The sequence below is a fragment of the Danio aesculapii genome, chromosome 24 (genome assembly GCF_903798145.1).
Source record: "Danio aesculapii chromosome 24, fDanAes4.1, whole genome shotgun sequence".
Classification (NCBI taxonomy): domain Eukaryota; kingdom Metazoa; phylum Chordata; class Actinopteri; order Cypriniformes; family Danionidae; genus Danio; species Danio aesculapii.
Genome location: NC_079458.1, coordinates 29,848,951 through 29,876,939, shown reverse-complemented (window position 1 = coordinate 29,876,939; position 27,989 = coordinate 29,848,951). Strand labels below are relative to the sequence as shown.

General features: G+C 35.5%; 1 protein-coding gene and 1 long non-coding RNA gene across 5 annotated transcripts; one reads left to right on the top strand and one right to left on the bottom strand.

The window, feature by feature from the left end:
• Nucleotides 1-32: 32 nt before the first annotated feature.
• Nucleotides 33-26,450, bottom strand: LOC130218590 (somatomedin-B and thrombospondin type-1 domain-containing protein). The gene is made up of 5 exons (XM_056450825.1): nt 25,950-26,450; nt 18,362-18,556; nt 14,613-14,688; nt 10,932-11,102; nt 33-220 (listed from the first exon to the last, which is right to left on the bottom strand). Exons 1-5 carry the CDS (start codon nt 26,176-26,178, stop codon nt 103-105), a joined length of 789 nt encoding a protein of 262 aa, XP_056306800.1. The 5' UTR covers nt 26,179-26,450; the 3' UTR covers nt 33-102.
• On the top strand, nt 19,778-23,365 carry LOC130218591 (uncharacterized). 4 transcript variants are annotated; one of them, XR_008835959.1, is made up of 6 exons: nt 19,778-19,844; nt 20,610-20,700; nt 20,914-20,960; nt 22,237-22,290; nt 22,431-22,497; nt 23,026-23,365. It is a non-coding gene; the product is annotated as an uncharacterized LOC130218591 (long non-coding RNA). The 4 variants fall into 4 exon arrangements; XR_008835958.1 differs by having other exon boundaries at nt 19,779-19,844; nt 22,228-22,290; XR_008835960.1 differs by having other exon boundaries at nt 19,793-19,844; nt 20,610-20,657; nt 22,228-22,290.
• Nucleotides 26,451-27,989: the final 1,539 nt, after the last annotated feature.

Sequence of the window (27,989 nt, the reverse complement as noted above, 5' to 3'; positions counted from 1 at the left end):
AGTGAAAGTGCTGTAAATAAATGTGTATAAGTTTGAAAGTATTTGCATCTAATAGTACATTTAGTTGATTTGTGCGTTTTACCAAGGACTCTGGAAAAGTGTTTAAATGAAGATGAAGCTGTGCACTTGTGGACAGGTGCAGTGCTGTAGTCTCTGTACTTTCTTCCATGTTCCTCTGCAGCGAGGGTTTCCCACTGCCTGCCAGTGAAGAAGATCATTCCTGCACATAGAAGATGAGACTCGGTTTTTATGTTATTTTCCAAAGCATCTTAGAAATACTTCACCCTAAACGCTTAAATTGTCACCATTTACTGACCCTCCACTTGTTCTAAACGTATCTGAGTTACTTCTGGTGAAGATATTTTTTAATAAAATGATAGAAACTGGTAACATTAACTTTCATAGCTAAAGCGAAAAATTTCAGAATAACCAATACAATCTCACGGCAATTCGTAACTTTTTGATTTAGTGGCTAATTCGTACGAATTCGTACGATCTAATTCGTACAATTTAGTACGATTTGCTCATCCCCCAATGACGGTTGGGTTTAGGGGTGGGGTTAGGTGCCACGCCTCCTTTTTAAAATCGTACAATTTCGTACGACTGAACTCATACAAATTCGTACGAATTAGCCACTAAACTGACAAAACGTAAAATACTTATGTTTTCTCGTGAGATCAGGCTGGAATAACAGTTCAGATGCAAAAACAATGTGCCATTTGAAATTTTCTTCTAAAATGAGCATTTTTCTCAGGTTTCTATGTGTAGATTCAGTAATTTTACTTTTATGTCATAGAATAGGTTATATGTATTGTCTTTAATGTAAAATAAACATAGAAATAAAAAGCTGAGAAGAATGCTCATTTTAGAAGGAAATTTTAGATAGAACCTGATTGAAAATCAGGATTATTACACCAAATAATAATTTCTAGTTCCTCTGATGTTAAAACGCATTCTGTGTTGCAGGGTTCATACACATTTTTACTACTAAAATTCCATGACTTTTCTAGAACTTTCAAGTTCCTTTTCATGACGTAATGTTTCATGTAATGTCTACATTTACATGGTAAATAATAAGAAAAACAATGACAGTCAAATGTATTACAGCATATCAGAACACACAACAATCTATTTAGTTTAAATTTAGTTTTATATCTGTAAAACTGACTTTGATAATGCTTACACAGCACTAACAATGTGAGAGTAAGTTTTTGACCAAGGACAGAAAAGAAGTAAAGACAGCCAACCTATGTTCAAGTTAGGGCAGCACAATATATAATTTCAGCATCGATATCGCAATGTGTGCATATGCAATAGTCACATCGTAGGATATGCAATGTTGGGATTATAGTTTAATATAGAGTTTAATTATAATGTAGTAAAAGTACATCATCTGCGTGCATTTTTAAAGAGATAGTTTACGCAAAAAAAAAGGGCTTACCTATTTCATTACACCCTTCACTTGTTTTAAACATTTATATGTTTTTTTTTTTTTTAACTGAACACAAAAATAATATAATTTAATAACTACTATAGTATTGAAACAAGTGAAGTGGGAGTAAATAGTGAGCACATTTTAATCTTTGAGTGAACTGTCCCTTTAAGGCCTGTGACTGTGTGAACATTTCAAGATTTCAGAGTTTAAAACGTCTGGTCACAAGATATTTTGTGTAACTTCAATAAAGATTACATAATATACAATGAAGACAATGCAGAGTTGATTATTCAATATCTGTACCTGAATATTGAATACCTGAAACTATTGTTCACTTTTAACTTTTCTATATTTTATTTATCTATGCTTGTAATTTATTTGTTATATATATTATTCGAGATTCACTCCTCTACGCAATCCCCCCAATCAATCCAAATAAACCTTTTAAATTATCTGGTGAAATTGTATTCACATCGTAAAATACATCACAGCAATACAAAATATCGTAATGTCAGATTTTTCCAATATCGTGCAGCCCTAATTCAAGTATACAGATATTTGTTAAACTAATTTCCATGACTTTTCCAAAACTTTGTGGGTTTTTCTGTTTTTCCAAAACTTTTCCAGGTCTGGAAAATGCCATGTCAAAATTCCATGACTTTTCCAGGTTTTCCATGACTGTATTAACCCTGGTGTTGTCTAAAATTATATGTAATGTAATATTATATATTATACCTTTTTGTATTATTTAATGCAAACAAAAAAAATCTCTTAATTTATGGAGTAAAACATAATTAGTTTTTTTCTGTTCTAATGACATTTCTTATAAATGATGTGCAACAAAACTTAATGTTAAAACTACAAACAAAAGGAATGCTCATTCATGTTCCCCACAGCTAAAGCAAAACTAGTTAGATGGCGCTAAAAATATGAACACATTTGGTCCCATGTTATATCTTTTTATGTTTGTGGGCACACATTTACAAACGTTCTGGTTATACATTGTTGTTATATATATATATATATATATATATATATATATATATATATATATATATATATATATATATATATATATATATATATATATATTTTTTTTTTTTTTTTTTTTTTTTTTTTGTTTGTTTGTTTTGTTTCCACGCTGAAATTATTAATTGTATAATTGTATCAGTCTTGGTAATTAAATTGGACCCATGTTGTGCATCCGATAGTAAATGTAGCTCAAAAAGATATGGTGATACGGTAGCTGAGAGAATTCAAACACACTTCAAGTTAGAAAACACATTGAAAACAGAAAAACACCAAATTGACTGTTGTTTTTTTTGTTGTTTTGTTTTTTTACTTTGTGTTTTTTCTGTGTATTATTATGTGTTGTGAGATTTTGGATGTATGCGATGTTAAACTGATGACGGCTATGTCGACACTAATCTAGATAAATTTGAAAATTAGATTTTTTTCTAAAATTTCTATCAATTCTTTCGATCATCCACACTAAAACGACTGAAAACGCTTTTGTTCAGTACTGCGTATGCGCACAGAAGATGCTTTTACCTGCATCATATCCACATGGCATTTAATTACTTTCTGTCTCAACTGAATCATCGCACAAAAATTTTGCAAGTGTCATCTGCTTCTGCTGCTGAATTATAGCTGCAGTAAACATTCTGTGTCCATTAAAGAGAGACATTATGGAGCATGTACATACTTACTTTAATTTATAATGAAGCTATCAAAACAGACAGTATTCAAACCATATGCTGCTTTACAATATTGTCCACCATGTTAGCTGAATTGGTCATATAACTGCATCATGTTTCTAAAACGCGTCATGGTTTTCGAAAGCCTCTGTTTTCTTACAGTCCACACTGCAACACAAAAATAGCATTTTTTAAATGTAGCTAAATAAGCCTGCGTTTTCAAAACGATAAGGTAGACTAACCATGTTCAGTACACTTTTCGCTATTCAGCGCACTCAAACGATCACTCCTCCCTCATTAAAAGCCAGATAACCAGAGAGGGTTTAACAGTGTTCCGTATATGATTAAAATAGTCTTATTAAAAACTTGTCAGAATATAATATTATTATGTTTAACTTGAAGTTAATGATATATTTAATAACTCCTTTGCCGTATAAAAGTTTGACATGATATAACTTCACAAGCATTTAATTTTTATATCATGTTTATTTTATTACAGCATGACAATTTAAAATATTAAAACCTAAAATTCATGCAAATTAACGCTAACTTGACTGACTTTTTATGAATATAAACATCACAGCACAGGGATTATCCAAACAGCGTTTGCAGCCTGTCTCTCGGGCTCTCTCTGGCGGAGACCGGAGAGTTGCGCCATGCTGTCATCGCCCACAACTGACGTTTAAATATCCCCATTTCAAAGCATTTATTCAACAAAAGAACATTTATTTAACAATTTGTGATAACATAATATTCACTTTATAAAGACTGTAATACTGTGCGATGCATAAATTAAATTCGAAAGAATATTGTCGTTGCTTTAAATGTCTCCCCGCCCAAGCGACACTCGCCCCTTAGGCTTGCCCACTGTCTATTTTCAAGTGCATTAGGTGGAAGCAGCAAACTTACTGAATTTTCTCGGAAACATAGTAGAAAGGTTTCTGTTGTGCTTAGGGTTGAAAGAGTGAGAAATAAAGATTAAACAGATATAAAGCTTGCCTAGGACCCGTAAGTATTTATTCAGAGATTGGCGTTTAAATATGTACGGAACATCGTTGTGTACGGAATATGGTTAGTCTACGTTGCTTTTCTGCCCTCACTATGCATGCTGATACACAGCTATACAAGAAGCTTAACACTCCTCCATAAAGCACAGAAGCAGTTAAATTTTCAGGCATGTTTAATGGAAGTGGTGTAAAACTGCAAAATAAAACACAATACAAATGAAGATAAATTCACATGAGCTTTCTAAAGCATTAAAAAAAATTTTATGATAAATATCATTAACAAACATACAGACAATGCCTTTTCAAAATGAAAATGGAGAAGGGAACAGAGAGGTATGTCTTCCGTGTGCTCTCTCAAATTCTCTGCTTCAAAAAGACTGAACAGCACGTTTTCTATTCTATTAAAATAAATGACCACTAGAGGTCGCTAGTTAGACATAAATAGCAGAAGTCAGAACACTCCCCACCTGACATCTTAAGGATGTCAAACCTTGTAATCAAGATAATATCACATTAAAGTCACTTGTAAAACTACTTTACAATTCTTCTTTTGGTATGCTCTGAAGAAGTATTGCCTAACTCTGTTCTGTTAACTGAGAAAGAAGTCTTAGGTTTCCACAAGTTTCTTTGATGTGGTTTCTCAGATCTGGAAAGAACAACACTCTGTGTTGACAAACTGGGGTTGTTTCTCATTTCTGCTTGTTGACACACAAAATAAACAAGGAAAGAAAAAGGTGGATATAAGACATGATGCTGCCTTTTAAAGTATGACCCTTGACTCACCCACTGTTCTTGGATACTGTAAGGTAATTTCTCTACAATAGGGTTTATTCCTCGTGCTTTATCAAGGAAGCCAAGCCCTGGTATGTAACCCTCTTTCTTTGCCACCAAAATCATAAAGGAGCAAATCACTGAGCTCTTGTAGTTTTCCACTGTCTTTAATTAAGAATTTGGGAAAGTCATTGAGTCTAGAGAACAGGAAATCTTCAATACCCTCAGGAGAACCATAACACCTGTTAAGCCTTTGCCAAACCATATCCAAGCCTTGAGCTGGATTATTAACAAACACTGCTCTGATGCCTTTAGCATGTTGTAGTGACTCCCAACCTAGCCACTTGATAATGAGATATAGCTCCTCTGCAGGTTTGAGATTCAATCCCTCTACAGCATTGCTAAAACTTGATTTCCAAGACAGGTAGCTAGCAGGTTGATTTACAGCAGGTTGCTGTAATGAGATCTCTATGAGACAAATAATTAGCCAGTTCTGAAACTACAGTAGATCTCAATTTACAAACTAAAGGAGGTTGCCTGAAAGAGTCTGTATAATGTTGTGCACACTCCTGAGGATATTGAAGACTCATGACTTCAGGATCATGAAGATGGTGCCGCGGATGGCCGCCTCGGTGTGGAGCTCTCCAGTGTTTGCACTGTTTTTGTTAGTCTGTCCTGTTTTATGTTTATCAAACACGATCAGTTACACCAGGGACGAGCTGCTGAACATTCGGCAGTGCACACCAACTAATCAAGAACTTGATTTAGATTTTTGTGGCGTTTTGCGGAACATTGTAGTCGGCGGAGCAGCAGCACTGTGGAAATGCTACAAGACGCGCAAGCGTGGGAAGCGAGCCGGCGCGCTCGTCAGGCTAAGACAGCGCGGCTTCAAAACGGCGCTGCCCAGCATCCATCTGGCGAATCTCCTCTCTCTTCCTAACAAAATGGACGAACTACTTCTGCTCACATGCAAATACAAGAACTTTAACAACTCTGCTGTCCTGTGTTTCACGGAAACCTGGCTAAACGAAGCCATTCCGGACAGTGCATTAAACCTACCAAACTTTCAGCTGTACAGAGCAGATCGCGATGCGGAGTCAACGGGCAAAACGCGCGGTGGTGGGACATGCTTTTACATCAACAGAAGGTGGTGTACGGATGTAACTGTGTTAAAGAAGATGTGCTGTCCTGATGTGGAAGTGCTTTTTATTAACTGTAAGCCTTTTTATACACCAAGAGAATTTTCCTCGTTCATTCTCGTCTGTGTTTACATTCCACCGCAAGCACACGTGAGTACTGCGCTGCAACAGCTGGCTGATCTGATCACAGAGACAGAACAACAACACCCGGACTTCTGTTCTTATCATACTTGGGGACTTTAATCAGGCAAAACTCACACATGAGCTGCCTAAATTCAAACAGCACATTACATGCCCCACCAGAGGCAATAACATTTTGGACCATTGCTACACCACAATAAAGGATGCATATCGCTCCGTCGCCAGAGCAGCTATAGGACTCTCCGATCACTGCCTGGTTCATCTTATACCAACTTACAGGCAAAAACTTAAAACTACTAAGCCAGTATTAAGGACTGTCAAGGGATGGACCAACGACACAGAGCAGGTCTTACAAGCCTGTTTTAAATGCACTGACTGGAATGTTTTTGAAGCTGCAGCCACAGATCTGGACGAGCTCACAGAGACTGTAACATCACACATCCGTTTCTGTGAGGAGTTATGCATCCCTACCAGGACTTACTTGTCATTTAACAATCATAAACCATGGTTCACACCAAAACTCAGACAGCTTCGTCAGGCCAAAGAGGATGCTTACAGGAGTGGTGACAGGATCTTGTACAATCAGGCCAGGAACACATTGACAAAGGAGATTGGTGTGGCTAAGAAAAGCTATGCCAAAAAGCTGCAAAACCAGTTTTCAGCTAACGACCCTGCATCAGTGTGGAGAGGCTTAAAAGGTTTCACTAATTACAAGACACCGTCCCCCATTATCAACAGCAATAAACATATTGCAACTGAGCTGAATATGTTCTACTGTAGATTTGACACCTATGACCAGACACCTCACACCCGCCCGGACCATCTCCCTACACAGCTATCAACACAGCCCGGACCATCTCCCTACACAGCCATCAACACCACATCAACACAGCCCAGACCATCTCCCTACATGGCCATCAATACCACATCAACACAGCCCGGACCATCTTCCTACACAGCCATCAACACCTCCAGCTATCTTCCTCTCCCCCCTTGCACTTCAGATCAGTGAGGATGACGTGCGTCAGATCTTCAGTAAACAGAAGAAAAGGAAAGCACCAGGGCCAGATGGTGTCTCACCAGCCTGTCTACGAACCTGCGACTTCAGGAGAAACCCCCCTGCACTCCCCCCACTCACCATCATGAACAGCACTGTGGCTGCAGTAGAGTCATTCAGGTACCTGGGCACCACCATCTCTCAGGATCTGAAGTGGGACATTCACATAGACTCTATAGTGAAGAAAGCCCAGCAGAGACTGTACATCCTTCGTCAGCTGAAAAAGTTCAACCTGCCACAGGAGCTGCTTGTACAGTTCTACTCAGCTGTCATCCAATCCATCCTCTGCACTTCAATCACCGTCTGGTTCGGATCAGCTGCCAAAACCGACTTCCGTAGACTACAGCGAATAGTCCGGACTGCTGAACGAATCACTGGCACAACCCTTCCTACACTTCAAGAACTGTACTCTTCCAGAGTGAGTAAAAGGGCTTGCAAAATCACTCTGGATGCCTCACACCCAGCACACTACCTGTTCGAACTGTAACCGTCTGGTCGGCGATTCAGAGCACCAAGCACAAAAACAGCCAGACACAGGAAAAGTTTCTTTCCTCAGGCTGTCTACCTTATGAACAGTTAAATATTCCCCTACTGTGCAATAAATATGTGCAATACTTTCTCATACACACTTGTACACAGCACCTTATATCAATATACAATGCAATACTTTCTACATTCGCACTTGTACACAGCACCTTATAACCTGTATATTTATAACAATCTGTACATACAACTGAACATCCAGGTTTCTTGACTAAACCGCATCTGTTTAATGTTTATCTTTCTTTTTTTTTTGTCACTTGTCACTTTATGTACACTGAAAGCTTCTGTAGCCAAAAAAAATTCCTTGTGTGTGTAAAGCACACTTGGCAATAAAACTGATTCTGATTCTGATAACGATTAGGGGTATAGACACCTTCATGCTGAGAGTAAGTATCAGTTTCTCTATGGTAGAGTTGTTGGTCAGTTACGGTTTTATTCCCAGAATTAGGCATTTTGCTTGTAGATCTACTGGATCCTCGAGAGGATGATGAAGTGGAAGCAACACATTCCAACCTTACTTCAAGGTCTGTATTATTAGCATAATAATAAAAGTAAACTATCATGAAAAAAAGTTTGCTTTCTAACTGGTTCAGTTAGACTTACTGGAAAGCATAACCGAGTGTATTTACTTGAGATAGATAATCAGAAACGATGGATATTTTGATAACTGCTTGTGTAGGCTATTTGATTTGTTTGCACGCTGTCTCGTTTGTATTGTGTTATGTAAGGATTGTGCAGGCGTGCAACGGTTACAACTGGACTCAAAGACCGAGACAGTCCTTCAGTTATGTTACTACATGTACAAGTGTATCTCGGTACTCGCGGTAGTGCCGAAATAAGGCACTGTCCTGGGAAAATTAGGACATCTGATAACCCTTATGGGTGACTGTGAAACAGGGCTATTCAATATTCTGATTGGGCTACAGTCATTCTGAGCCCCAGTTCAGCACCAACGTCACTGTTTTTGAACAGCTGCAAAACGAAAGGAATACTTTACATTATCGACGAGAGAAAGCATAACGCAAAGAGGCGTTTCCCGTGTCATAGTGCAAATAATTCTTCAGCCAATAAAGGGCCCCCTTCTTCCGTGGGCCCTGGGGCTTCAGCTCCACCTAGGCCTTATGTTAATCCGTTCCTGCCCATGGCAATTGTACTATGGTAGCTCCAAATGGTTAAAGTGTCTTTCAAAAAAAATTTTACGGACCTGAAAAACTGACAAAAAATTTGCCCGATCCAATTTTTTTAATTTTTATTTTATTTATTTATTTGTAATGGACAAAGGTTCCATAGGCAGTGTATAATTGTGATAGAAACAACATGAGGTCAAATGTATTTGTTAACGTGCGAAAAATTCTGACAGAAAATGTCAGATTCCACCCGAATGTTTCGATTAGATTCGATTGAAATGTTATCACTTGATTGAATGGGCATTTATCAGTGGTTATCAGCTGATAGATATAGGCCAGTAGGGGCCTTCTGCACCTACTAGTAGTAATCTACATGGTTAATCAGCTATAGATCACATACGGCTGCGCCCTGAAGTTAACAAGAAATATTTATATTATTTATTAAATTTCCCATTAATTGTATTTTACTAACGTCTACCCCTACCACAACCCTAAACCCATAAAACAGATCTGGATCTGGTGTCCTCTCTGTTAGTATAGTTGATTAACCACAAGAATTATTTATATTATTTATTAAATTTCTCATTTATTGTATTTTATTAACGTTTACCCTTACCCTAAACCCAACCGTCACAGTAATGTAAAAATAGATCTATATCTGCAGTCTTCTTTATTAGATAGCTAATTAACCATTTGGATGGATGATAACAACCTTCTGAGCCTACTAGTAGGTGCAGAAGGCCCCTACTGGCTGTAAGGAAAAAGGAATATATTTTTTAATAATTTATAGTCTCTTTTTCTTTTCATTAAATAATTGTATTTGTATTGCTTAACGTGATATATTAACCCCACTTCTTTTCTGAGTGTGATATGCCTTGCATATTATTGAAGAATTTTTGCAGAAGTAGATGGAGCTGATGGAAATGCCAAGGCCTGATTGATTCAAATTAACTTTAGCTCTGCAGCTATATTTCCTGTAAGCAGAGATGGGTTGAAACTGAACATAGCATACTTGCAGTTGAGAAGTCTTATGCTTTTAATGTTGTACAGAGAATTTGTAGAAGAGGAAGTATGTTTGGGTGCAGCCACCAAAGGAATGGAGAATGACTGACAAGTGACAAATTCCACTAAACTCCACCTGTTAATATCAGCGTATATCAGTGTATAAATTCTGGATTCAGGAAATGTAGAATTGTTGCGCACCTCCTGAAAAAAGTCTGTTTTGCTGCTTGATATTGATAAAGGGTATTCGTACACTGTAAAACCCAACAGTCAACTTTATCAAATGAAATGAGTGTAGTTAACTCAAAATTTACTGAAAGTTAATTCTACTCATTTGAAGAGTTTTGAAATCAGTGTTGAAGGTAATGAGCTAATTAAATACCTCATTACTTTAACTCAAATGAAGTAAGTTCACAGTACTCAGATTCGTTTTTAAACTCAAATGGTTTGATACAATCGGTTTTCTCAAACGGTTTGAGTTGCCTTAACTTATTGGGTTTTACAGTACTCAGTTGGTTTGAGTTCTCTTCATTTATTGGGTTTTACTGAGCTCAAATTGCTTCTTTAACTCAAATGGATTAAGTTTATAGTACTCATTTGGAGTAGTTTTTGAACTTAAATGGTTTGTTGCAGTCGGTTTTCTCAAACGGTTTGAGTTACCTTAACTTTTTGGGTTTTACAGTGTGAATGTAATTCTTGCATTGAGGATACTGAGAATTCTGTTTATCGAATCATTAATTTGTACCAAATAAATTATTAATATTTTGACATTGAAGAATACCCTCTCCTGAACTTTTTTATTGAACACGCATGGAATTAGTTTATATTCCAACATGGCCCATATCTACCAGCTGATAACCACTGATAATGGCCATTCAATCAAGTGAAAACATTCGAAGCGGGTGCAGGTGCAAAAACCTTGACCTAACAGTGAATTCTAAATATATATAGGCCTAAAGTTGCATTAAAAATGGCTCTTCTAACTAACACTGTGGCATTATAGAAACTCTACCTCTCCGCCAGGTTACCGTCTCCTTGGCAGCCCCAGCTGTGGTTGGCAGGAGGTTGACAGGCCACACAGACAGTGTATCCTTCCCTAAGATACTGCATCCAGCGGGCATAAGGTCTGTTCTCCACCATACACTGGGCAGTCAAAGACTCCATCTTGAACTCCATACAAAAACTGTAGAGCATCAATATAAAATTCAGTAACAGTCTCCATTCACTCTATTATTACCTACTTATTATTAAGATATTGACTGTTTATTAGTACTTATAAAGCAGGGGTGCCCAAACTTTTTCTCACAAAGGGCCAAAATCTAAGCTTGTTTGAGAGCTGTGGGCCGAAAGCAAATACAGAAAAACTGTATTACATTATAAGTTGCCATAAGTTGCCATAGGTTATTTCCTCATTTATTTCATAATTTTTAAAAAAATACTCCATATTTACTAATGCATTGAAATTTATGAACTTGTATAAATGAACTTATAACAAATAAAAGCATAAACAAAAAGTAATGCTGAACCTGCCTTTGCCTTGATTTGCACGCTGATGTATTCTGCTTTGTCCCCAATTCATTAAGTGACAGTACGTACATTTTTTAAAAATCTGATTCATTTACAACATTTAATTGAAACATTTTATTTCAGTTTGCTTTTTTGTAGCTCAATAATAAAACAAACAAACAAAAGATTACATTAAAATAGAAATGAGAATCTCTGTTAAAGGCTTTGTTCAACCCTTCCCAATCATTTTCCCTCTGGCGGGCCAAATCAAAGGACACAAAGGGCCAACTTTGGCCCGCAGGCCCTAGTTTGGGCATCTCTGTTATGAAGTATTGTGTTATTCTACATCCCTAATCCTACCCAATACCTAAACCCAACTACTACCTTACTAACTATTAATAAGCAGCGAATTAGTAGTTTATTGAGTAAATAGTCTTAAGTAATGGTTTATTAATAGCATGAATTGTGATTTAAAATAAAGGGTTACCAAAATGTCCATTATGTAAAAAGTGAGACAAAGTTATAAGAAAGTTAAAATAAAGTCACATTGTTAGATTGTTGGATATAACACTATTCACAATAGTGCTGCACAATATATCGCATCAATTTCGCAATACGTGCATCCGCAATAGTCACATCACAAAGATATACAATGTTAAGTCTGAATTATAGTCAACCTGGAGCTACAGAATTGTATTCAATGACTGTATTTATATGGATTTATACAATTTTTTATACAAAATAATCTTACCTTTGCCGTCATTGTTTCTAAATATCCAAATATCTACATTTCAAAGTGAACTTACCCCACTGGCTGATAATTTTGCTTGTTTTAAGAAAAAACTTTTAATTTTGCCATATTTCATCTGAATTTTAAAACAAAACAATATTTTTACTTGATCTAACAATTTTTTTAGATATTTGGACTGGAAATGAGAAAGCAAAGTAAGAAAAGCATTTTTTGCATTCCCATTATTCAATCTCTGTACCTGAATGCTGTTAGACTCCCTAGAAAACTGTCAAATAGTGCTACTCAAACTATTTTGTGAAACTGTATTTACATAACAGTATTTATTGCAGGAAAATTAAATAATCGCAATATCTGTTTTCAACATCGCACCACCCTAATTCACAAATACAATATTTACGGTCATAATTATGAGAACTGCCAACAGTTTACTATAATTTACTAACATGGGTTAAGATCATGTGAACTATTAATGAAAAATACATCTTAAAAATGATTTATTAATCTCAGTTAATGTAAATTCCACCATTTACAAATATCTGTTAATGTTATAACATGGTACAAAAAGATCAGTTTTGTACTGAATGTATTGCTCATTGTTATAGTTAATGTATTAACTACAGTAATGGGACTGTTAAATATTAACTGAGAACTGGCTTGTGTCACATTTACAGGAAATAAGGTCACATTTAGCTTTCAATGGCAACACTACAATGCAGTTGTATTAGTTAATGTATTTACTAACAATAAACAATACATTTATTACAGAATTTATTCATCTTTTTTCATGTTAGTTAATGGTAATAAAATGCTTCATTATTAGTTCATGTTAACGCGCAATGCATTAACAAATGTTAACAAGCAAGCAATTGGATTTTAATAATGCTATAAATGTTAACTATGATTAACCGAATGATGGGCAAGTATTGTTCATTCTCAGTTAATGTTAATCTATACATTAACTAATGTAACCTTGTTGTAAAATGTGACCCTATATGTTAACTATGATGTTTGCTTCTTATTAATATTTCATTCATTTTCCTTCAGCTTTGTCCGTTTATTCATCAGGGGTCGCCACAGCGTATGATCTGCCAATTATCCAATAATAATGAAGAATAATGTTATTATCAAGGCATATTTTGATGTTCCTCTTTAGGCTTTCTGTTGACTTGTAACATGTCAACTACTTGTCGTTAAAGTATTTGCTGAGTATTACTACTCTTAGGGTTTTGGTTAGTAGTAGAATTGGTAGACTGTCTGTCTGGGGGACCAATAAAATAAAGAGTTATAAAAGTGTCAAATGTACTTGCAAAGTTGTAGTCAAGAGAATATCTTAAAGGGACCAACAAAATACAGTTTTAGCCAGTGGCGGACTGGAAAAGCATTTTCCACCGGGCCAAAGTTACAGGTAGTCAGGCCACATCTGATGCGATCTAGAAAGTGAAGAGCGGGAGGCCAGTGATTGCGCGGCAGGCCAGAATCACGGTGGCAGGCCAGATTGACCGCCAGGCCACCAGAAATGTCCCGCTGCTCCCTATGGCCAGTTCGCCCCTGGTGTTAGCTATATTGCTAATATCATTAGCAATACAAATGTTTATATTTTCCCATAGTTTGAATATTCTGCTTTTTATGTAAAAGTATTTATGTAATAAGGTTTTATGCAATAAACACAAGCTGTAAAATACCCCTGACACAATTGTTTGCTTTCCATTTGGTAATTTCTTTAAGATTTTTTTTTTGTTGTTGTTGTTGTTGTGGGCAGTGTGGTGGCGCAGTGGGTAGCGTGATCGCCTCACAGCAAGAAGGTTGCTGGTTCAAGCCCCGGCTGGCTCAATTGGATTGCTCCGGTTTGCCCACCCACAAGTCCAAAGACATGCGATATAGGTGAACTGAATAAGCTAAATTGTTCGTAGTGCATGAAAGTGAATGAGAGTGTATGGGTGTTTCCCAGTAATGGGTTGCAGCTGGAAGGGCATCCGCTGCATAAAACATGCTGGATAAGTTGGCGGTTAATTTCGCTGTGGCGACCCCAGATTAATAAAGGGACTAAGCCGAAAGAAAATGAATGAATGAATGAATGAATGAATAATACATAAAAAAAAAAGATTAAATTTTTAAAGTACTGAAACATGCTGAGAATACTGACTGAGGGTAAATAATATTGGGGAAAATAGAAAAGATGAATAACATTCTACAAACCGAAAAGATAACATTAGGTGAATATTAGAATAATGTTAGAGTAATATTCCTATAACACTGTACAAACCAGAAATTTTTCTATTTCTGTTAACTTTACTAACTATCAAAATAAGTTAAAAGGGTCTTTCAGGGAAGTACAAAATTGTGATGTAGGGCTACTTGCTGAATTGAGTGCTTCCTATCCTGAATTCCCATAATGAGCAGTGTCTTTGTGTTTGTTTAATCTACGATGATACGTACCCAGCATCCACAGGGGCCCCATACAATTCATGTGCTCTGCCTTTGCTGTACTCCATTGTGGTTATAAATGCTGCTCCTGGAAAGAATCCAACACAATCCCTCTTTAGTTTCTACTTTAAAAAACAGCAACTAACTGATCAACAAGCAAAAGACTCTGGATTTGTCAGCTGGAAAATGTGTTAGCGTTAGCATTTGCAGCATTAGTTATTACTATATGTTTACAAGTAACTGCGGACACATTTAATTAATCTAAAGTTATTCAAAATGTTACTAATGCTGTATTCATTATTTCAGTCTTTTAAAATTTTTACTTTGCCATGCTTATCTATACATTTGTCTGGACTCTTTAACCATATTTCAGACACAATTGAAGTAATTAAGAAAGTCATAATGTCATTGGGCCAATAAACACTCTTGGTTTCAACTAATACAAATGTATTTTTAGGGCTTTTTACCTTTATTATGATAGAACTTTGGAAGCAGAGAGAAGACAAGGATCAGTAAAGGACCTCGAGCTGGGAATTGAACTTGGGTCACCATGAGCACCTCGGTGCCATGTGTAACACACTACCCGCTGATACATTTTATGTAATTGTCCTTTTTTTGTAATTGTCCAGATCATGATGTATACTGTAAGAAAAGTATCTGTTTAATAACAGTTTCTGTATTTTGTGATTCACAATTTTTTTCATTTATTTATGGTTATGAATTGTATTAAGGGACCTTGATCTCTGCTCTGTTAAATTTCGATGTTGAAATTTTAATTTTACAGTCTACAGTTTAACAAAGTGACAATTAATTACATTTTAGTAAGAAATTACATTCTACATTACATTATATTACTATACATTACATTATTGTTTCTAATAATATAATGTAACTTAATAATATAATTATAAACTGCTAATTTACGGATATTTTTACAGTATACATCCAATTGAAATGATCCTGAAATGAGAAAAATGAGAAATGAATGATTTCATCTTTTTGGAATCTATTGGATCATTGGAAAATGGCCGTCGCTACCTAAATGGAGAAAGATTGATGATTGGATGAAAGCAGGGCAGAAACAAGACAGGTCCTGAAAGCCCCGCTGTAAAGGCATTCCATATGACAAGAAGTGAAGAAAAGTTGTTAACATAAGAAAGGAAAGGTTACCATGTTTAATCAAATACCCTGTCTGATCAAATATTTTGAGGGAAAATGAATTGTTACAAACAAAAGAAGTGCAGAGATAGATTGCTTATAACAAGCACGACAAAGTCTATAAAAATAAGAGTCCATTTTGGTTTTATGCCGAATTAAAAGGTCTCGTGAAGTGCTTTGAAATTTGCATGTTCTTTTTCAATGTTTGACGTAATCTCAACTAAAAAAAATTAAAAGAGGGTGGGACATAGTGAGAGTAGTGAGAGCTGTTGAGATCAAGCGCAGCAAATGAAAACCAAATAAGAAGCGTCTTGAAGGGGGTGGGACATGTCAGATACTACAACGCATTTGGTTCATCAAGACTTGAAGAGAAACTGAAGTATTGTAAGATTTGAGAAATCTCAGATATTTTTATGCATCTACATGGACAATGCAAACATCTACATTCACGCCACATGGAGCGAGAATGCGGAAAAAGCTCTTTCCCGCACCCCCTTCCCTTCCCTTACTCTTTCCCTTCACCCAACTTACAGAAAGATCATCTTAACTCACAGAATGATCATCTCAAACTATGAATGTTCTGTATCAATGTAAGTGACTTTTTGCATCATGTTTAATGTCATTTGAAAAGTCTCAGTGCGACTGGTACAAATGTCTCATTCTCTCAGATTAGACAAAATCAAAATAATAGATATATAACTTCAGGTATCTTTTGAACCACTGCTAAAGGTGTGTCTTTACCTAATGTAGGGGGCTTCTATTCAAATGAGCAATTGTTTCCTATAGGCAGAAACTCTTCAGATCTAACATGCCACTAAATGTGAATGCCTTTTATTGTTCCACAACCCCCCCTCCTTGAACAATATTCTTTGTTGAACCAGATTATCCCGTAGTGTGGAGCTTTATGCACCATAGTATGTATATTTTGAAGTCAGGTATGCATCTTTTGATCTTGGTTCTTTGAGAATTTGATGTCTTGTATTGATCGTTTATGAATTGACTGAATAATTAGCATAATACATATTTACCTGACTATTAAATTGTTATATTTGAACATATTTTGCTTACTCTGTAATTATTCATTCTAGTAGATTACGTTGTATCCTTGTTTCCGCACCTCCTCTGACAAGTCAGTAGACGGACTAAAAACCAGTTGAGATGGAGCATTGCCATACCTGTCAACATTGGGATGTGAAAATAAGGGATACCCCCCCACACTTTAAAAATGCACCGATCTATAATGAAAGCATTTGATTGCTTTCCTAACTGTTTATGCAAAAATTTGTTGTGTTTAAAAGAAAACCCAACAAGATTGACAAGTCTAGATGTTGTTATTATTATTATTATTATTATTATTATTATTATTCATTCATTCATTAATTGTCTTTTAAGCTTAATCCCTTTATTAATCAGGGGTCGCCTCAGCGGAATTTACCGCCATTATTATTATTATCATTATTATTATGATGATGACGTGTATATGTCTATTTAAAGACGCACCCAAAACTCAGTGTCCACTTGAGCTCCACATCAAATCGCGTGCGTACAGAATAAGCTTGGGAAACAGTGATAGTGACTTACTTATCACTATGGAGCACATCAGCTGACAGTCATACATCGTTACATGAACTGACTGTTTTGAGGATTGCATAGTGGCAACGGCGCCTGTAATGAAAAGGAAATGAATCGCGCCATTTTTGTGTTTATTTCAAAGTGTTTTCATGCCTAAATTAAATGACAGATTCACATTTAAGAGCAAGGGGCGACCCCAGGTGGTTTGGCGATATCGGTTACATATAGGGAGGATTGGCTCTTCACAGAAAGATAAAAAATAAGAGAGAAATACGGGAAAATACCTTTACGGGATGACAGCAGGATAGAACTATAAAATACGTGAAAATCCTGGGGAAAAAAGCATAGGAGCAGGCAACATAAAAGTATTAGTCAATTACCTCTGTTTGATAATCAAGACTGACAAGAGTGTGACCATGAGAGGCGCCATCGGCCAGGGCGATTCCTCTGAGCGACATGAGCACCCGAATGAACAAATGTAATAGTTACGAGTGAAAACAAAAGGTTCAAACATTTAACTAAATTATATATTGATATAATCTTAATGTTTTATGATTGGAGTCAGATAAAATGAAAGATAAATATATTAATATTCTAAACCACCTCATATTCAAATTGGAGTCAGATATGAGTTAAGTTTGAAGTAAATCAACATTGTGCACTGGAAAGACCGAACAGGCAGTGAACCTTCATCCACCAGCGGACACCTTCATTGGGCCAACTGGCCAGACGAGAAAAAAATTGTTGATCCATTTATGCGGAAGTAACAAACTGCAAGCTTTGGATTTTTATGTCAGTTTTATATTTTCTAAACGTGAATTTTGTCACTGTTTTAGAGCACCCTAGCTTATAGATAACTAACATAATGAAACTAACGTCCACATTTTTTTTTTTATTTCACATGACATTTAAAGCTTGACTATTCGGTAGTTACATAAACTAAGACCAACAGAAAAAGAAAAGATTATAAAAAAAGATGAAAGTTTGAAAAAATGTGAGCAGTGTTTACTTATATTCATACAGTAGTCTACCTTGTGTCTGAGAGCAGAACTGGCCCTGGTGGTTCTGATACTCCATGCATCCGGCCTGCTCTTCCAGACTCGGACACGCCTGTCCGTTGTTTTGGGGCAGTCTCTCAATGCTGCGTCTCCGGACTCTGAATGAGGGCTGGCAAGGCTGTGCGCATCCACTCCAGTTACTCCACTCACTCACTACACACGGCTGGGCTAAAAACACAACACACAGTATCACTACATTTTATACAGATCAACAACATATTCTAGTGGAAATATATCTCAAGGGGCCAGGGCCCACTAGAGATTTAGGGCGTACTCACACTATGTACAGTTGCATTGAACTGGGCCAAAGCACACTTGTCCCCCCTCCTGTCTTCCCCGACGACCCGCACTGACATTTCATTCGAGCCTGATCGCGCTCACATCATCAATGATGCGCTGTTCAGTAAGAAGCGCTCTCGTTCAGCACAGTGGAGATTGCTTTAGTTATATCGTTTTAGTCGTTTAATATGCTGTGATGCGCAGTCAAATATTTCGCCAAACAGATGAACCACTTTTGACGCTCATAAACAATCATAAAGTCCTCGTGCTGCAGGAATAAGGAGGTTTGTTGAAGGTGCAGCTGTCGTGCAGTAAGGGGTTTGCGTCTTTAATAATCTACGACAGTTTGTGTTCATTAAACAGTAAGAACGATTAATAAATCCATATGAAACAATCCCGTAAAAGTCACATCTCGTCTTCAGTTTCGGGCTCTGGCATTCTTTGCATTCTTTGCAGCCCAAGTGAACCGCGCTCTAGCACACCTCCTCCAACCGGGCCAGGGCCGGCCAAGTGAACCGTGCCAGTGCCCGATTCAGAGAATTCACATTTCTCCGATCCGGGAAATGAGCCTGGGCTCAATTCGGACAGCATAGGGAGAGTAGGCCCTTATACATTTAATCCATCAGTTTTTACACATACAGCTATAAAAATATTATCGCAATTGATCTACCTAATATATACCATATACCAACGAGAGATTTTTTTATGCATTTTTAACATAATAGTTTTAATTAACTTCTAATAACTAATTCATTTTGTTTTTGAAAAGATAACAGTACATATTATTTTACTATTTTACTAGATACAGATAATCAGCTTAAAGTGCTATTTAAAGGCTTACACGAAGCATGAAGAAAACATGAATAAATTGTTGTGGAACCTGGTACACTGTAAACCCGGATTTTGTGCTTATAAAACATTTTAAGCAATCATTACTAATATTTTATTGTTCTTTAAGAAATTGTGTCATTACTAAATCAAATTAGCTATTTGCACTAATCAGAAGAAAAAATTTGTTTACTTATCATGTTAAGCAGGGACAACTCCCTTCCTTATGTTTTTGTTAGAGAGGGGTGGGGCCTTGATTGGCTGAGGTGACGTGAGCAAAACGCTCAGTGAGTGCCTGCAGCTTTAGGATGCTGGGTTACCGCGGATTTTTGAAAATCAACATGACACGGTGAGTGTGCAAAGAAGCTTTTATCAGTTTATATGTTTTTCTGACAAAACTGATAACTGAAAATCCACACTGATGCTGAACTCAAAATATTGTCTCTGCTATGAATATGTCAGTTAGCGCTATTTTCCCTGTCAGTTCACAGTTAGGTTATAATATTATATACATTTGCCTTTTCTGTCTAGCCACCGTTTATAACGTTAACGTTATCTACTGTTTCTCTGTATGTTCACTGTTTAAAACATGTTCCCTGTAAAACGTGATAATTATTACACGTCGTGTTGGTTCGTAATAGTAGCACGAGTCCATGCATGAGCACACGCTAGCGGCTAACGCTAAATATTATAAATCTTTAATAACGCTAAAAGTTTCACATGAAACTGATTTTTTTGTGAAGGGCGAGTTTACATTGGTCCGGCACGTCATTTTACCGATCCCCCTCCTCAACCGCCCTTCTCCCCCGTCCGCTGTTCACTTTCGTTTTCTTCCGTGACTCCCCAACCCTCTTCACTGCCGTCCGCGACACCCCTCCGCCATCCACTGCACCATTACCCCTCGCTCCCCAATTTCATGCGCAACACCTCTCCATCCTCGGGTAACATGCCGGATCAGTTACCCCTATCTGTTCTGAGACCTCTCAAATCACAAATTAAGCACAGCTTAAACTGTATAGAAGTTGAGGTCACAAGCAAAATTGATTTACTTTCACAGTACAGTTACAGTTATAGTTGCAGCTTTTTCTAAACATTTCTTATTTGCCGTTTAAAGATGGACCTTACGTTGCAAAAAAGTGGAGGAGTCTTAACCTGCAATAAGGTGGGTCCTGCTACGCTGGCCTGCACTTTTTACAGTAGATCAGGTATGTTTAAGAATGTAATAACATTTTTCTATTATTATTTTATCTCACTGTTAAGTGTTGCTTACAGTATTTTGTGTCACTTTATTATTTACTTTATTATTACTTCAACTTATTATTTACTTTATTATTATTGACCTATTTTTAATTTATTTGAAGTATTTAGTGATTTAATTTAGAAATATTAATATTCTGTTTTTTTCTCTTGTTTTGCAGGTGTTCTTGTAATTCAGCAGTGGGAAAGAACCTCAAGCGGGAATTTGGTAACACTTTATAATAACTACACACTATAAATCATTTATTAAGCATTAGCAAATAGTGAATTCTTTATTTGTCAAGCATTAACTCTACGTTGATAAACATTAGTAAGCAGTTTATAACTTCTTGTTCTTGACTTACAACCACATTTATAATGTGCTTATTAAATGTACTTTTCATACTTTGTTAATTATTCATTTTTCATTGATGAATTAAGTATCACATTATTTACAAACCAGTTATTTAAGAGTAGTTGGCTGTTTTTTAAGATCAGTCAGAATGAGTTAGTAAATTATTAATAAATTATTGAAATCAACATTTGTATATCTTATTATTCAGGCATTTACAATTAGTTAATTTTGTATGTTTATAAATGCTTTATTAACTCAACTTCATCCAGTTTTGTGACCTAAACAAAAGTAAGGACTATTCATGCTTTATAAATTGCTTATAAATGACAATTAAAGGCTCAGTTAAATTCTAAACAGGAAAAACAACATAAATGACACTATTCATTCCTATTCATTTGAAGATACACATATAAACTGCATCAAATGAAAAATAATTCTTTGCAACCTAATCTAAAATAAAATTACTGTACAGTTTAAACATTGCATCCTATTATATTGTTAAATTATTATATTGTTGTTGTTTTATCCAATTTTATGTATTTTGACACTCTTGTCATTCAGCAATGTTTAAACTTTAAAGTAATTTTATTTTTTAGATAAGATTGCAAAGATTATTGTTCATTTGATATTAAGCCTTTAACTGTCATTTATAAGGGATTTATAAAGCATAAATAGTCCTCACTTTAGATTGGTCAGAAAACTGCATGAAGTTGAGTTAATGAAGCATTTATTAACATATATAGTAACCATTACTACGTGCCTGAATGATAAGATATATAAACATTGATTTCAATAGTTTATTAATAATTACTAACTCATTCTGAATGATTCTAAAAACCCTCAACTACTCTTAAATACAAATGGTTTGTAAATAATGCGATACTTCATTTAGTAATGAAAAATAAATTATTAACAAAGTATGAAAGTACATTTAATAAGCACATTCTAAATATGTTTATAAGTCAAGAATACGCTATTTGTAGCTGCAGTTATAAACTGCCTACTAACGCTTATTAATGTAGAGTTAATGCTTAACAGATAATGAATTCACTAGATGCTAATGCTTTATAAATGATTCATAGTGTGTAGTTATTATGAAGAGTTACCGAAATGTTTGATCAACACAGTCTGTTTAATTGAGATCTTTCAGTTAAAGAGGAGGAATGTTGGAGAGCTGTTGTCAGAGCTTTTACAGCAAACCAAGGTTGGTTCATGTTAATTATATATTTGCATTATTTTTTAACAGTTAAATTATTGAAAATTTCCCAAGTGTTACTATATTGTTTGTCTAATACAATGTTTGTCCAACATTATTTATTTATTTATTCATTTATTTATTAACAGACTCAAGAGCCTACAGATTTTGATTCTCCTGGAGGACAAGCCTGCAGACTTCTTTAAACCATGCTTTGTAAGTAACATATTGTCTCAATGGATTTATTAAAGGACCTTGAAAACATTCTTTCCATTAATGCATGGTCCTTACATTTTATTAAACGTTCACACTTGGTTTAAAACATTGAAACTTAAGAATAGCAAAACATCTTGTTAAACTCTCTAACATGTCATAATATATTCAACCCACAAGATTGTTTCTTCAGAACACAGTTTAAGTTATTTTTAATGATACCTGTGATTTTTGTGTCCCCGTTTTAAAAGTCAAACTTCAATTTAAAGATAAATTGGCTTTGTGACTATAAATTGAGGGAAAGATGAAGATACACAAGTCTTATAGTTAAATTGGGAATGAGGGTCAATAAGTAAATGCTAAATTTAACATTGTAGAATGCATTAAACCTTTTGCAGTGTAACTGAAGCAAAAGTAAATTGGTCAAAACCAATTCACATATTATCTTTTGTCTCTGTCATTAAAAGTTATTTGTTAAACATTATTGATAATTATGTAATGAGAAACATAACTGTTCCTCTCTGTTGGTAGGACTCTGATGATCCAGTCATTCCACCACCTTGAAATCCTATTCTTATTGCAGACAAAGCCTCAGTTAAGATGATCATTGAGGGACAACTTGTGATGGACTGCATCAAAGACTTGTCAAAAGCTGTGCATTCTCTTTGGACTACTATACCCCAAGTCGACGAAGAACACTTTTCTCTTCATCCAACAAATTTCTCCTCATGTTGGGCTACAGTGACTTAAAGCCCAAGCTACAGACATTAAATAATTAAATTGCTTTTCGATTCACTGCAAAATTTGCACAATTGTTCTATTAGCAATGATTGCTAATGCCAGAAAGAAATGTGAATGAAACTTTAACAAAAATAAAAAAAATTGAAAGGTTGTTTGATTCTTTGTGCTTAAAATTGTAAAATTTGAGTGGCATTATTTTTAATTATAATAGATTACATAAATATAACAATTATCATTGCATAAACACATTTTTTTTACATTATTATATATGTTACGTTCAATTTAATAATCATTTTACAAAACATATCCTCTATAAAATTAGTAATGTGAACTAATGATTTTTAGTAAAGACTACTAATCCAAATTTGATTTGTCTTCTACACCCACTAAAGATTTTCTTTTAATACAGCTTAACCTGTTTAGTTGAATAAATGTAAAAACTAATCTTATTTCGTGCAACGGGTTTCCACGCAACAATCTAGTAAAGTCAACTAATTCGGGTTTACAGTGTATTTTTTACAGTCCAACAGTGGTTTTAAGGAGCCTAATAATACTGACCTTATCAAATTTAAAATTTCCACCCCCAAAAAAATGCCCTTGCTCTGTTAACATCACTTAGTTAATATCTAATAATTTTGTCTTCGTCTCAACAAATATGGTATGTATACTGTTTCAAGACTAAACTACAAGACATCACTTGCAACAATCATTCACATTGTCAATGGAAACAAGATGCTGAAATAGTGAAGTTTTTTAGTACTGTATTAAATACAGAGCCACTAGTGTGAGAAAAAACAACACCCACAAAACAGTCACATGCAGTCTAGGATATGAATGCAAAGTCTTTCAGTCAGCAAACTCAACCTGTAGAAAACCATTAAATTAAAAAAAGTTTTCCTGAGCCGAGCATGTTTTTTAGTGACAGCTAAAACTTTTTTTTAGCGTGGAGTGCCTATTTACACAAAGCACATAACGCTCAATGTTTTTTTAAATGCTCCAACAACTGGAGAAGCACTAACAACTGTGTTTTTAGAAAACGCCAATATTTCACTTGGCGGAATACTCTGAATTCTTGGACTGTACTGTGGGCTTTAAAAATAAAGTTTCAACAGTCTGGTATTGATCAAAAACCGTTTAAATGGAACAGTTCTTACAAAAAAAATGTACATTATTTTAAAGAAAAATTGTTTTACTTAAAGAGCTACTGTATCTGTGCAGTGAAAAGCATCAATAAACTTAATAATAATCTTTTTTTAGTTTTGCATGCATGTTACATGTACATACTGTTGTAATAGAAGTAGGTTTTTACATTTTTTGAAAAATTGTGAAATTACCTTAAACCAAACCTACTCTCAAGAGTAACTAAGTATTAAACTTACATAATAAATTAAGGACAATTAAGGACACAGTAAAAAGTGTAACTAAAATATTCACATTCTGTAAAATACAGCACAAACAACAGTAAAAGTCATTGGGTCTTTATAGATTGCTGTGAGTCATGGAATGAAAAAGAACCATTGCTATATAACCATTTATGCAATCACATGCATATGCCATGTTGCGACAAACAACATTTGGTTATTTATAGTAAAAAATTAAAATACATTATTTTTATTTGCACTACACTAAAAATGAGTCAGATTTGTCAGCTGAGTTTGAAAACACACACTATCCTGACAGAATACAGGACAGAGCATCTTATTAATTTTGAGCATCTTATCTTATTATTACATCTTGTTATTTAAATAATATACTCTGGAGTGAATTATTTACTAAAGTGAAACTATAAATCTATTTGATTCTGATTGGTCAATCTTGCCATCCAGTTGCCAGATAATTCTTTCATTTTGCTGTCATCATAACAACAATATTAATTGCTTATCTGGGTAACTGAACTGCCTCTACTTTAATTTGTGTTGTGTCACACATAAAACACATACGTAACACACCTAAATGTCTCTTTTTTTTCCTGGTTTTCCTGGACTCAACAGGTGCCATTACTAAAATAATATTGTCTTGTTCATCTTTTTGATAAGCCACTTGTTTTGTGCATTGATACATGATGTTTTTGTTTTGTTTTGTTTTTTGAGGAATGTTTTGGTAATATTACAAAATAACACCCCTAAAGCTGACAAATGCAAACAAATATCACCAATTCTGTCTTTGGTTTTTGATCATTTAATGTTTTATGCTGCTTCAGGTGTCTGTCTGAAATCTTGGAAAGTACCCGGAACGCTTCTGCAAAGTCATTGCCTAAAAGGGCAGCAAGAAAACAGCCTACCTCTAAAGTTTTAGGATTCTATATTTCTAGATTATGTTCACCTGTGTCTTGCTTATTTTATATCTTTATATACTTCTTTTTGTTAAATTTAGATAAATTATTGTCTTAAGTAACCCACTTTTAGCTGCCATTTATTCCATTTTGTCTGTCATGTTTTTGTTTTAATGTACCATTAAAGTGAAACTATATACAATGTGCAATTAATTCAACAAAATGATTTCATGTATGTAATAGAAACAAGTTATTTAAACTCAAAATGCAATTATATTAAGCTGAACTTAAACTGGCTTTCTAGCTCCCAGCATGCTTTGCATCAGACTGTATAAGATTTTTGTTTGCTGCAAAAGGCTACTTGAATGAACTACATACAGGAAAAATATGTTTAAGTAGGATTAAGACTCCAGTAATGATATTGTCCAAATTGGACACTTACCTGGGCACTCTGCTGGGTAATCAAAGCAACAATCTTTAGTCTTTAAACACCTCTCATCACAATAGCATGTCCCATAAACATGATCCATCCTCCAGTCTGTAGTAAAGCAGGTCAAATCACTGCCTTGACAGCATTTAGCAGAGCATCCCCCATCAGAAAAGTGGTACATCCCAAAAAAAATGACCAGGAGGGCATTCTGGCTAACTGACAACAACCCCATTATTTCCATTAAAAAAACTCAATGCTCCCCCAATAGCTTAAAAAGGTAAAAGTCCCATTTACTGTACTCAAGTTTCTCTTAAAGTCAACGCCACAGATCTCATTCCTGGAGAGGAAATGAAACTATCACAGGTAAAGTCATCCCAGCCGGAGGAATCCTTGTGACCTGGAATTCCTGTGGCCACACAGCTCTTCTGTTTGCCCAGAGAAAAACACGTTTATGGAGTACTCAGGTGGAAAGAAAAGAGCTATTCTGTTGAATTGAAAGAGTCTGGAGCGTTACTGCCCTCACTCCTGCACACAAATGTGGACGAGGTAGAGAAAAAGAGAGGTGGGGAAATGTTGTTTGAGTGAAGGGTGTGTGAGAGCTTTCTCTCTCTCTGTGCTGCTCTTTTGGCCGTTGTGCCCTGGCCAACCACATCAAACTGATCTCAGATCAGTGCCCAGGCCATTTCCAGAAGCTTATAAAGCAGGAAAACAGTAGGAGGAATGTGAACATTTGGCCTTGCTCCAGTCTTGTTCGCCTGGGGCGGCACACGGCCCTGTTTCTGTCACATCACCATCACAAGCAGACACTACAGAAGCACATCCGCCTTTGCTAACTCCCACAATGAGCCTTGGATTGTTGTGTTTGTTAATGAACTTTGGTATGTCTGCAATGTATCCTCTTTGGAGTGATGTAAATGTGATTAGGCATGAAAATGATGTTAGTGTATTACTTGTTATCTAATCAGTACACTGCATAACTGAATTAGAGAGAAGATCCGCTTTATATTCGACATAGTGGTACAATGGCATTGCGAAGATCTGCACATATAAACCAGTTTGCAAAGTCAAAGTATAAAACTTTAAGTAGAAACAGAAATCAAAGAAGATCTAAAAATTCAAAAGATGTGCATGAAATACTTTATGAAAGCACTCAAAAGCTGTCTCAATCCTTTGCATCCTTTGATGGGTGTAGACGACAACGGCTTGTTCTTTGAAGTCTAGGAAGTCTGAATCGAGCATTGTGAAATGCATAGCTGACATTGACAAGCGGCAGAAGCGTTTGTTCTGTAGTTTTAAACAAGTGCTGTTAAACTGTCTGAAAACAAAACAAGGTTTACAACCTGTCTAAATGTGTTCACCTGAGTCTATTTATGTACACATTCAAACTTACATAAAAATTATACAATCACATCTGATTGAGAAATGTTCAACATTTGAAATGTTTGCTTTTTGTTGCAGATATCCAAGGAAATGGAGAAACAATACGTCCTTTGACCAAAACGTTTTGAGACATTAGGCTGTGAAGACTTGATATGATATAAATGATAATATTGCAAAATGATGGTTGAAAAATGTTCTACTCCATCCTATGAAATGAGAAACATTTATATGATCTATTTCTGATGGATGCACTATTGTATCCATATTGTTTTTGATATTACAATCTTGTGCTGTGCTAAACAAAATATCATCACTAGACTCATCACCAGAGCTAGCAAAAAGCTAGAGGAACAACAATACAGGAATGATTTAATTCAGATATGCAAACAAGACTTTCTGAAAGAACTCAAAAGCTATATCCCTGTTCACTTCAATGGCATTTTCTTTGAATCCCATGAAGGCCAAACTAAGCATTGTGAAATGAGCTGATACTGATGAGTGGCAGAGACATAAACTGCAGTTTAGGCTATGGAGATACTCTAAATAAAATGTATCTTAGTAATATATATTTTAAAAAAAATTCTGTACTGTAGGTGTTAGAATCTGTTTCATTACTAATGTCCTAACAAATAATTGCAATGTGTTAATGTGTTCTAGATAGTAGTTATGACA

Excerpts from the sequence above, each read along its gene's own strand:
- LOC130218590 (XM_056450825.1), bottom strand. The coding sequence starts at position 26,178 with ATGGAAATAATGGGGTTGTTGTCAGTTAGCCAGAATGCCCTCCTGGTC. Across the intron at positions 11,103-14,612 it reads GGGGCCCCTGTGGATGCTGG|TTTTTGTATGGAGTTCAAGA; the intron begins GTACGTATCATC and ends GATGCTCTACAG. Across the intron at positions 221-10,931 it reads GACGGTAACCTGGCGGAGAG|GAATGATCTTCTTCACTGGC; the intron begins GTAGAGTTTCTA and ends TTCTATGTGCAG.